This window comes from Hippocampus guttulatus, chromosome 20, assembly GCF_054856545.1.
Source record: "Hippocampus guttulatus isolate MCC_2025c chromosome 20, RoL_Hgut_1.0, whole genome shotgun sequence".
Lineage (NCBI taxonomy): Eukaryota > Metazoa > Chordata > Actinopteri > Syngnathiformes > Syngnathidae > Hippocampus > Hippocampus guttulatus.
The window spans coordinates 9,689,895-9,702,056 of record NC_141280.1 but is presented as its reverse complement, the minus strand read 5'-3'; the positions used below and the strand labels follow the sequence as shown (position 1 = coordinate 9,702,056).

General features: G+C 46.8%; 1 protein-coding gene across 2 annotated transcripts in view; it reads right to left on the bottom strand.

Annotated features, from left to right (window-relative positions):
• LOC147187962 (NBAS subunit of NRZ tethering complex-like) overlaps positions 1-12,162 on the bottom strand; it is a 92,651-nt gene that overhangs the window by 31,174 nt on the left and 49,315 nt on the right. For both annotated transcript variants that reach the window (XM_086100779.1, XM_086100780.1), the window contains exons 40-43: positions 10,517-10,593; positions 9,050-9,187; positions 1,120-1,343; positions 551-661 (exon numbers count right to left, since the gene is read on the bottom strand). In XM_086100779.1, the coding sequence (XP_085956905.1) occupies positions 551-661; positions 1,120-1,343; positions 9,050-9,187; positions 10,517-10,593 (550 nt within the window). The remainder of the gene's footprint in view (positions 1-550; positions 662-1,119; positions 1,344-9,049; positions 9,188-10,516; positions 10,594-12,162) is intronic.

Below are 12,162 nucleotides of genomic sequence, written 5' to 3'. Positions count from 1 at the left end.
AGTAAGAAATGATCAGTTAGGCTAGGTTGGTGTACCTAATGATGTGGCTGCCATGGGTGCACGTGTATGTGTGAGAGGGTGACACGGAAGTGGATTTTCAGTCCCGTTGCATCTCGCCCCCAGAGAAAAAAAAATCCCTTTACAGACCATTAAAATAAAAATTAAATAAAAAACCCTGTCTCATCCGGTCCCGGTGAAAACGACTGTCATCCCATCCTGCTCCCATTCAGAATAATTCCCACTCCCATTTTGGAGGTCAGCTACATAAAATAAGTTTGTCACCCCCACCCATCTTCCGCATGGACTCTAAGGTTTTTTTTCCCTTTAGTATTGGTTATTCCTGTCCCAATCCCGTGATTAAAGCTAAAGTTGACTCCCATCCCGCGCAAGAGTGCGTACAGTCCATTAGAGGCAAGTTGGGTAAAGTTGTCTGAATGAGACAAAATTGAGCAATTTGCACAAGATGAAAAGAAAAATGCACTGCATCACTGTATGTCTGTGAGAGAGTGTGCATATGTGTGAGCGCGTGCGTGCGCGTGCATGTGCATACCCGCTGTCCGTAAAAAGGAACTCCAGATGAGTCATGTGGACCTCCCACAGAGGAACACGGTAGCGCTTAGCCAGTGACAACGAGATGCCATACACGCCGTCGTCCAGGGTCCTAAGAACACGCAAACACAGGACGGGAAAATAATGACCAATCATTCATGCTACACACAAACACATACATCTCAAAGCAAATATTGACATAATACATGAGGACTTCTGAAGGCTGAAATTTTGAAAGGATGTTTTCGACAATGTTGCCCCAATTTGTGGGCATGTCAGTGTTGCCAAGCAGACCGGTAAACTTGCTATTGCCTTGAGTTGTTAATAAAAGCTTGCTTGGACTGTGAGATAGGTCTTGAAACTTCTTTTACACAATTGGGCAAAAATTTTACTCATTATTTTCCTATCTATAAAAATGTATTTTTTTTTTAATACTTCTGTAACAGATTAACCAGATTTACATTATTTCCGTTTTGGGAAATACCGCTTTGGATTTCATTCTGTTAGTTTTAGGTCAGACTTTCGAAAACGGAAAAATAAATACATATATATTTTTTGCATAGGACTCACTCAGCCAAGCCGAGGATGGTCTCCTTCTTGTAATCAGGGTCGGAGCTGAAGCGCTGGACGTCAACGCCACGGCCCAGACCCTGCAGCACTTGCGCCTGCGTGTAGTCGCTCAATCGCTCGTTGTACCTCTGCAGCTGCACGATCAATTTCTGCAGATCCTCGGGCCAGCCCGAGTAGGCCGACACGTGCTGGGTGACCAGTCGGATAAGCTCCTTCGGGTCAGCCTGCCGACAAGAGGAAGATGAGGGAGTCATGCGAACATGTTGGCACAGGCTGCTAATTATTTTTTTCTCAAGCTAATCTTCTGGTGTGAATCACGATGAGTAAAAATGAACAAAAGTGAGGCTGAAAATTAAACTTTTGTGTGTAAGGTAGGATGGCGGTTTGAAGTCAAATTTGCAATCTTCCAAGGAAATGTAAAATCAAAACAATACCAAACAGGTTGTCCTGGTAAATTTGACAATCACATTGAGCGGACCTAATATTGAGACCTGTGGAACACCACAATTATTATTTTTTTGTAATAACAGGCAATTTTGACCATAAATATTTATAGACTGAGTAATGAACCTAGTGGAACATCACCAGTTTTCTGCAGTAATGATGAGTCATACTGGCGTGAATTTCAAATCGGAAAAGCACCATAGTCCATCACTCACCAACCCGAACGCAGTATAGCACATATTTTTATAATACATGTGAAATATTATATGGAAATTCCCTACATTACAGCAGAAAACTTGTAGCGTTCCACAAGTCTCGATACTAGGTCCATTCTCGAACAGTGTCAAACTTGCTTTGTGCTCCAGTAAAAGAGCTAGATATAACAAATCCTCTCCGTGAGCCGTCACCTTACCGTGGTGGAGGGGTTTGTGTGTCCCAATGATCCTAGGAGCTAAGTTGTCTGGGGCTTTATGCCCCTGGCAGGGTCACCCATGGCAAACAGGTTCTAGGTGAGGGACCAGACAAAGCACGGCTCCAAGACCCCTTATGATAAAAAAAATTAAAGGATCTCAGTTTCCCTTGCCCGGACGCGGGTCACCGGGGCCCCCCTCTGGAGCCAGGCCTGGAGGTGGGGCTCGTTGGCGAGCGCCTGGTGGCCGGGCCTACACCCATGGGGCCCGGCCGGGCTCAGCCCGAAGAGGCAACGTGGGTCCCCCTTCTCATGGTCTCACCACCCGTGGGAGGGGTCAAAGGGGTCGGGTGCAATGCGAGCTGGGCGGCAGCCAAAGGCGGGGACCCTGGCGGTCCGATCCTCGGCTGCAGAAGCTAGCTCTTGGGACATGGAATGTCACCTCTCTGGCAGGGAAGGAGCCCGAGCTGGTGTGTGAGGTAGAGAAGCTCCGACTGGATATAGTTGGACTTGCCTCCACACACAGCCTGGGTTCTGGTACTAGTTCTCTCGAGAGGGGTTGGACTCTCTTCCACTCTGGAGTTGCTCATGGTGAGAGGCGCAGAGCAGGTGTGGGCATACTCATTGCCCCCCGGCTCAGTGCCTGTACATTGGGGTTCACACCGGTAGACGAGAGGGTTGCTTCCCTCCGCCTTCGGGTGGGGGGACGGGTCCTGACTGTTGTTTGTGCATATGCACCAAACGGCAGCTCAGCATACCCACCCTTTTTGGAGTCCTTGGAGGGTGTGCTGGAGAGTACTCCTGCTGGGGACTCCCTTGTTCTGCTGGGGGACTTCAATGCTCACGTGGGCAATGACAGTGAGACCTGGAGGGGCGTGATTGGGAGGAACGGCCCCCCCGATCAGAACTCGAGTGGTGTTTTGTTATTGGACTTCTGTGCTCGCCACGGATTGTCCATAACGAACACCTTGTTCAAACATAAGGGTGTCCATATGTGCACTTGGCACCAGGACACCCTAGGCCGTAGTTCGATGATCGACCTTGTGGTTGTATCATCGGATTTGCGGCCGCATGTTTTGGACACTCGGGTGAAGAGAGGGGCGGAGCTGTCAACTGATCACCACCTGGTGGTGAGTAGGCTCCGATGGTGGGGGAAGATGCCGGTCCGTCCTGGCAGACCCAAACGTATTGTGAGGGTTTGTTGGGAGCGTCTGGCAGAATCCCCTGTCAGAAGGAGTTTCAACTCCCACCTCCGACAGAGCTTTTCCCATGTTCCGGGGGAGACGGGGGACATTGAGTCCGAGTGGACCATGTTCCGTGCCTCTATTGTTGAGGCGGCCAATCTGAGTTGTGGCCGTAAGGTGGTTGGTGCCTGTCGTGGCGGCAACCCTCGTACTCGCTGGTGGACACCAGCAGTAAGGGATGCCGTCAAGCTGAAGAAGGAGTCCTATCGAGCCTTTATGGCCTGTGGGACCCCAGAGGCAGCTGACGGGTATCGACTGGCCAAGCGGAACGCAGCTTCGGTGGTCGCCGAGGCAAAAACCCGAGCGTGGGAAGAGTTCGGTGAGGCCATGGAAGCCGACTTCCGGACGGCTTCGAGGAAATTCTGGTCCACCATCCGACGTCTCAGGAGGGGGAAGCAGTGCACCACTAACACTGTGTACAGTGGGGATGGGGCACTGCTGACTTCGACTCGGGACGTTGTGAACCGGTGGGCAGAGTACTTCGAAGACCTCCTCAACTCCACCAACACGTCTTCCTTGGAGGAAGCAGAGTCTGAGGACCCTGAGGTGGGCTCTCCTATCTCTGTGGTTGAAGTCACCGATGTGGTTAAAAAGCTCCTCGGTGGCAGGGCCCCAGGGGTGGATGAGATCCGCCCGGAGTTCCTCAAGGCTCTGGATGTTGTGGGGCTGTCCTGGTTGACACGCCTCTGCAACATCGCGTGGTCAACGGGGAGAGTGCCTCTGGATTGGCAGACCGGGGTGGTAGTCCCTCTTTTTAAAAAGGGGGACCGGAGGGTGTGTTCCAACTACAGAGGGATCACACTCCTCAGCCTCCCTGGTAAGGTCTATTCAGGGGTGCTGGAGAGGAGGGTCCGTCAGGAAGTCGAGCCTCAGATTGAGGAGGAGCAGTGTGGTTTTCGTCCCGGCCGTGGAACAGTGGACCAGCTCTACACCCTTAGCAGGGTCCTCGAGGGTATGTGGGAATTCGCCCAACCAGTCTACATGTGTTTTGTGGACTTGGAGAAGGCGTTTGACCGTGTCCCTCGGGGAGTTCTGTGGGGGGTGCTTCGTGGGTATGGGGTACCGAACCCCCTGATACGGGCTATTCGGTCACTATACCACCGATGTCAGAGTTTGGTTCGCATTGCCGGCAGTAAGTCGGAATCGTTTCCAGTGAGGGTAGGACTCCGCCAAGGCTGCCCTTTGTCGCCGATTCTGTTCATAATCTTTATGGACAGAATTTCTAGGCGCAGCCGAAGCGTTGAGGGCGTCCGTTTTGGTGGCCTCAGTATTGCATCCCTGCTTTTTGCAGATGATGTGGTGCTGTTGGCTCCTTCAAACGGGGCTCTCCAACTCTCACTGGAGCGTTTCGCAGCTGAGTGTGAAGCGGTTGGGATGAAAATCAGCACCTCCAAATCTGAAACCATGGTCCTCAGTCGGAAAAGGGTGGAGTGCCCCCTCCGGGTCGGGGGAGAGATCTTGCCCCAAGTGGAGGAGTTTAAGTATCTTGGGGTCTTGTTCACGAGTGAGGGCAGGAGGGAGCGAGAGATCGACAGGCGGATCGGTGCAGCGTCTGCTGTGATGCGGACGTTGTATCGGTCTGTCGTGGTGAAGAAGGAGCTGAGCCAAAGGGCGAAGCTCTCAATTTACCGGTCGATCTATGTTCCAACCCTCATCTATGGTCACGAGCTATGGGTCGTGACCGAAAGAACGAGATCCCGGATACAAGCGGCCGAAATGAGTTTTCTCCGCAGGGTGTCCGGGCTCTCCCTTAGAGATAAGGTGAGAAGCTCGGTCATCCGGGAGGGGCTCAGAGTCGAGCCGCTTCTCCTCCACATCGAGAGGAGCCAGATGAGGTGGCTTGGGCATCTGATTCGGATGCCTCCTGAACGCCTCCCTGGTGAGGTGTTCCGGGCATGTCCCACCGGGAGGAGACCCCGAGGAAGACCCAGGACACGCTGGAGTGACTATGTCACCCAGCTGGCCTGGGAACGCCTCGGGATCCCCCGGGGAGAGCTGGAAGAAGTAGCTAGGGAGAGGGAAGTCTGGGCTTCCCTGCTAAAGCTGTTGCCCCCGCGACCCGGCCCCGGATAAGCGGTAGAAGATGGATGGATGGATGGATGGATATAACAAATACAGGAAGTACTTAGTTTGGTCATGCAGCACAACAAGGCAAGCTCAGTTGGCATCGTAACTTACCATTTTTCATATAACCGTTAAATAGTTATGTCCGAGAAGTGTTTTAATTCAACTGTTTACTATAATTATGACTTCAGTACTACTTGAAATTAGGTTAGTCCTGGTTATGCTGCTTCCATAGGAATGTATTTCCTTTGTAAAGTGAAGAGACTATTTTCTTTATTTTCTTTATTTTTTTAACACAGCATTTAGTGCTATTTGTGTTTCTTCTTTTTTTGTGGCCACAGAGCATAAAAGAATACTTTTGTCACGCTGTCATTTAAAGACAAAAGAAAATTAGGTGCATAGTGGCAGTGGGGAATGTGTGCGTAACCGATTTGTGGACCAAGTGCCCCTTTGGCTTATCGTTACGGTGCAGGCATTGCACCCGACAAGTTGCCCGTTTTTCCGCTGCCTTTCACTGAAAAACTAATGAGGCTATTTTCATTCTTCTTTTGCCTCCAAAATGGCCTCCGGGAAAGCCGGGACAGCGGCCGTACGAATGCATGTAAGCCTTGCTTCTTTAATTTCACTGCCAGGAACACAAAGTGTGGCAGCTGAAGGCAATTCAATAGGGGCGCCTTGCTCTCCTGCGCGCTTGGAAAAATACAGCCCAGATGTAGCGAGCCGCCTTAACGGCCGATGTGATTCAGGCCTGCGGCGGGAAATTGGACTGCGGGAACATCATGTCAGCTCCTCAGTTCTAATTCACACTAGTCAATGTTGAGATGGAAGCTCATGGGCCGGTTGGATGAGATGGGCCACTGCTTCATGGTATTTGCAAAAGATAATTACACTGTGTGTGTGTGTGTGTGTCTCGTGACCTTAAGTCCTTAGCTGCTTTGCTCCCAGGCAGATTTGCCAATCAAAAGTTAGGACAGGACTGGTAGGCCATGTTTCACTGCAACATTTTTTTACTTTGTGGATTAATTCTCTATCCAGATACAATTCTGGCCATGGCACCAGGTGCGCGGAGGCCCTTGGCTTTTCCGGCTAACCCAACAGCTGCCGTCCCATTAAAGCAAAGAGTGAGTCACCTGGCAAACACAAACATACGACTGCCGACTAGTATTCCAACATACGATACCCTCCGGCGTCCAACGAGTTTAAATCCAGTGGCAAGCACATGCGCGTCTCTTTTGTAAAAGAAGGACGGCACGGTTGCACTCTCCGGGGAACAAGTGAGCGAGTAATGACTTTAATGAGTTGTAGTTATGTCATAGATAGCAGTCAGTGCACTCATTAGTGCTAATAGTGTAAACAGTGGCTAAAGCATGAATAGGGAGCAAGCGGCGACTTTTGAGAATCCCTTCACCCCGACCCCCAAACCAAAGAAATAAATGTAAAAAAATACTGTAACCGCCAAGTGATCAACTGAATTGAACAGGGAGACAGATTGAAATTGCACCACAGTGTAAAACTGGCCCACTTGAAATCCTCGTTCAGGGAGACGCAATTTTGTAAAACCTTGGCAGTTGTCGGGCTTGTAGTGAGTTTCCATAATGGCGACTTAACAAGGCAGCAGCTCCAACAATGGAGATTCAGCCCAGTGGTGCAGCAGTCGCCAGTCAATGCCAAATGTAAACAAAGGGCTCGTGTCTCAATCAATCCGCTAGCTATTGGGCTAATGTGTTAATCTTTACCCAGGATGAAATCTTGAACGACTGCGGTAAACTTTCTACTCAATAGAGAAAATTGATTTTATATCTAATAACATGAGGGTTAGCACAGTGGTTAGCGGTTCACAAATCTGCTTCACACAAGGTTCTGGGTTTGAGTCTCGGTTGAATCGGGTGAGAGGTCATGATAATGGTGGAAACCTTTGTGAAACAATTTATCTTGATCACAGCCTGGCCTTTGAACAGGGGTGTGCAGACTTTTTATATCCACTATACACACACATATACACACACATATACATATATATATATATATATATGAGCTAAAGTTAGAAAACAAGGAATTGGCCATTAATCCTCACCCTTGAGAAGTTTGGTGAGATTTATATTTACATTTAACACTGCTAAATGAATAGAAGGTGAAGTGAGGCGGACATAAACAACCTCAAGGGTTCAAGTCAGCCGATCCAGGTGATTTATTTGCGTGTCGCCATTCCCGCAGACGTATTCCATTAGTCCTCCTGATCAATCGTCAGCAGGCAGAAAGATAAAATGCCCAGGTGGGGAAAGTTCTCTTTTTGCGGCGCAATTGATCAGGTCAGGTTAGGCGTCGCGAAAGCCGCGTCACGTTGTGCCACAGGTGGTAGAATCGTCACATCAGTGGCCATTTTGAAAAGTGAAACGTGAGAGATGAAGACACGTGGGCTTATTCTGCCTTCGGGCTGCCATTGGAAAGGCAGCCGCTCTTGTGTGTGTGCGCGACGATCGGATGTTAAGGGAGCGCTAGAAGGCTTTGCAAGTCAAAAGCGCGTGACAAAATCTTGGTGTAAGTGACAGAAAATGAATAAATTGATTAATTAATAAATAAGTCGGCGGGCGGAACAAGATGAAAATTGACAGGTGACAAGAAAATGAAGGCGGGATGATGCGGTAACTTTCAAATGCCGGTGGACGTTTTCTACAGTGGAACTACTGGACAATTCATTAGGTACACCGACTCAATCTACTGAGAACCAACACAAGTGAAAAGTTGGTCCTTGACAAAGCTAATTAGGCTCACTTGTTAGGTGAAATTCATTTTGAAAGCATGACTATGTCATATTTTATTCACATTTATATCAATGTTTTATATATGTTTTGCATAATACTGGATTATTTCAGATGCATCACAGAACGGTTTCAAATTTTTTAGTTGTCTTAAATGGGAGGGGAAAATTTCTCAATACAATAAAGTGCAACAATACAATTTGAAGGAATTCTACAAAATGTATTGATTAGAAAAATAAGTGAATAATACACCTATTTTTGTATTTCATGTAGCAATAACAACATTAACAATGTTAGAAATAATAAGAAAAGAAAAATACGGATCATTTTGCATGAATATTTTCTTTTCAATTAATTTTCATTTCATTTAAATGTACTTTAATTTTTAACTTATAAACCAATGATTTCACATACTTTTTTTCTTTGCTAATTTGGATCATTTAAATGGCGTGATTGTGTAGCGGCATTCTCAAGGGAGCAACATTCCGCACTGAGAAGTGGTCCAAATATTTTGTCACCAGCTTACATCAACTTATAAAATGAGCTCGGCTGAATTCTGCTCACTCTTTCTCTCTCTCTCTCTCTCTCTCTCTCTGCCTCAGGTTCAATATCTCCCCATGTCTAGTGTAGCGTGAAAACATGCTGTTGATTTTTAAAGGCTGAAAAACCAAAAAAACAAATCAAACACCTTGAGTCGGCCCCTCCGAGAATTCCGCCACTATTTGCAACTAAATGACTTCTGCGCCTCGAGTGTTGTGGGTCTGATTGGGGCGGCTATGAAATTATGCGATAGAGACGAAACAATTCAACGAGAGAGTTAACGTGCACTTATTGCAGATTGGGACACACACAAACACAAATAGAAATAGAAAAATGGATATCGTACATAGTATCTAGCTACCTGGCGAAATAGCGAGATTGGTTCCCCCCTTTTCTTTCCTTCTGCTGTTATTTCCTTCACTCGTTGAAATATGTGGTGACATCATCAAGCCTACGACGAGTTACCAGACCTGGTAGAGCGTGTGCTTCTTGTCCTTGAAGCAAGGTTGCAGGCGGCTGTAGATGTGTAGCGAATAATAGTAAGCGGCCAGCTGGAGGGACAAGGCCGAGTGGCACTGCTGCTCAAAGCACCGGTTGGCATCCAGGACCTGCAGAGAAAACAGCAGATGACAAGTTAGATATTTGAAAGATGTTTTTACAGGATACAAAAAAAAACTGAAATTTACAGTTGCATGCTTAAGTGTAGTACCGCGTTTGGCCACAACATACGTCACAGAGAGAATTAAAAATGCCTGTGAGTATTGTCGGCTGTTGCGTTTGTATGTGTTGCTGCCCCATGTGTGTTCCGTAGCAGTTGTTTTGACTTTCCTTTGAGGAAGGGGCTCGGGTGAAAAGCTTGGAATTTTAAGAATAATAAGAAAACCTTTATTTGTCTCACAATGGAGAAATTCCCAATTTACAGCATCAAAGTTATGAAAGGAAGAAAGTAGAAGAACAAAACGTAGAAGAGCTGCTGTAAAGGCAGCCGCTCTCGCGGCGCCACCTTGAAGTCATAATAACATAACAAAATAATACAACACAACACATGAGACACAGAGTCATTCAATCCTTGACAGTCTTTAATTGTTTCTTGTGAGACAAAAAAGCAACTTGACGCACGCATACTGTGCCGCTTTTTGGATAACTGTAGAAACCAGACGCCTGTCTTGTTTTTGTTTCCTTGGTGTGATATGATTGTCTCCCAGTTGTTGACAGCAAAAGAATGAGAATAGTCGCTAAGGATTACGTACTTTAAAATGTGTTGGGGTTTTTTTTTTGTAAGTTGGAATGCGTCAAAACTATGAAGAAACAAACTATATCGCCTCTCTGCATTGCAGATTTTCACCTAGTGGGGATGGATCTGGAACATAGCCCCCTCAAAATTATTCTTTTTGGCATCAGAAGGCCTTTCTCAGACTTGTTTTTGTTGTTTTGTCGTTTGGGGTGTCAGAAACGCAAAATATATCTTGGGTCAAAGCCAACGTTGTGCTTGGCATTCACACACAAAAAATGTTTTCCCTGCTTTTTGGTCAGAAACAGGCATTTTTGGTAAACACAACCGATGTGTTACTGCTGATTACTAAATAACGGAAAAAGCTAGAAACTCATTTTGTGATTTTTCCCGTCTCGCCTTACGCGGGTTAAGATTGAACACAACTCTATTGATCTTTCAAGCGAAATCCACGATCAGTGGCGAAAGACGCTCGGTCCATCATGTCATGATGCTATCAAGGGTCTCACGACAAGCGGCGGCTGACAGATGACCAATGTGAGGGAATTTCTCATAGCTGTGCTTTTTTTCCCCCACCAACAGAGAGCTTACAAAAAAGGGAAAAAAATGAATAGGGTTTCATCAATCCGGACAGAAGCTGTAAGAAATTGCGCCCGGCGCTTCTACTGGAATTGAGCTGTCGGTGCCGGACTTGGCGTCCACCTACCTGGGGCAGCGCCAGCAAGTAGGACAGCGCCAGCGTGGTGTCCCTGGGAAAAGCGTCGTTGGCCAGCTGCAGCAACACTGCGGACAAGGATGAAGAGTTGGATTAACAACCAACGGGAGTCTTTTGCTGTGTTGTCTGAATACAAATGACAGTGAGTGAGTAAGGGAAACAAGTTGGGCAGCATCATTAAAAATCTCCCCCTTGACTTTGGCTACTCTTCGTCTATCTTTTTCATGCTTTTGTATGCTTCTGGCATGTAAGAGGACTCACTTATTCAAAGATTAAAAAGGACACGGCCATTCCTAGTAAGAGCACTCCACCTAACTTTCATCTAAAGTGCACTTTTAAAGTTTCGCCCGAATGCCAAATTAGCCAATGCCCATCTGTGGAAAGCGAATGATTAAAACGTTGTGAATCTACTGCAGCGGTTCTGTGGCATGTTGCAGAAGAGGGCGTAAGTCATATTGGTGTGTGATTATACCAACTCACTCTGTCAATGTGCATTATGAGGTCACTATTAAAGCAAAACAACAGCAACAAAATTTCATTAAGAGTGATCATCCAAATTTTTGGGGGGGAGGTGAGCATACAATGGAAATTCATGTAGTCATCATGTGCTATCATGAATGAATGAATGCACAAGAATGCAGTTCCACTTTGGAATGACACAATGAAAAGAAAAAAAAGAGCGTGAGAAGGTGTCCTTAACTCATTCAGTACCAACCAATTCTGGACCAAGTCTGAAAAGACGTTTAAAAACGTCTTTGGGAGTGAATGAGTTAAGCAATTCCATCACGGTGTGTGTGTGGAATTAGTTTGAAACGCCTTTGTGCATTGCAATGGGGGGGGCAAAAAAAAAAAGTCATTTGCAGCATATGCAAAATGATTGGGCCACTCTTGATGAATTTCAGAATGCGCATACCGTTTGGATGTATAATTGCAATGACTGTCGATAGTTGTGTGGGCGGCAAGTGAAATGAATCATTAACCTAAGCGGCGTTGCTCGTCAGATGGGAGGTGACAAAATAAAATAAAATGACGGGGGAATAAAATGTGGAAAACTATTCGTTTTAATTAGGAAGAGAGGTTGAATTCCCTGTTCAAGGCAGAGGAGGCAGAAGGCGGGACTTTTATAGAGAATTGTTATTTCCAACACTGTTGTTTAATATTCATGTAAAAACAGATGACGTGGGAACAGATCAATAATATCAATCTGTGGAGAAAAAAAAATTGGACATACGAGGTTTCAGCCTGACAGCAACAAAACGGGTCAATGGAACAGAAGCCAGAAGAGAGTAAAAGGGATTTGGGGGGGGTGGGAGAAAAGGGCAGCACAGAGGTTAGCATCCAGCCAACGGGCGGAGCGATATACCACTGTGACAAAACGACGAGTCTTCTTTTCTCCTTCCTCCTCCTCGTCGTCATCGGCTTCGGTGCGCCGAGCCCGCGGCTTCCAATGAGCTACACCTCCCAATGAGCTGATTACACGCCTCTCTCAAGCGAGCGATACCATCGGGACAGGAATTACCAGAGGGATCAACACACACCCAATGCAATAGATAACCCTGACTTGAAAGACTACGCTATTTCAGCTCAGGAAAAAAAAAAAAAAAAAAAAAAAACTCAACACAGGCGGACCGTGTTCA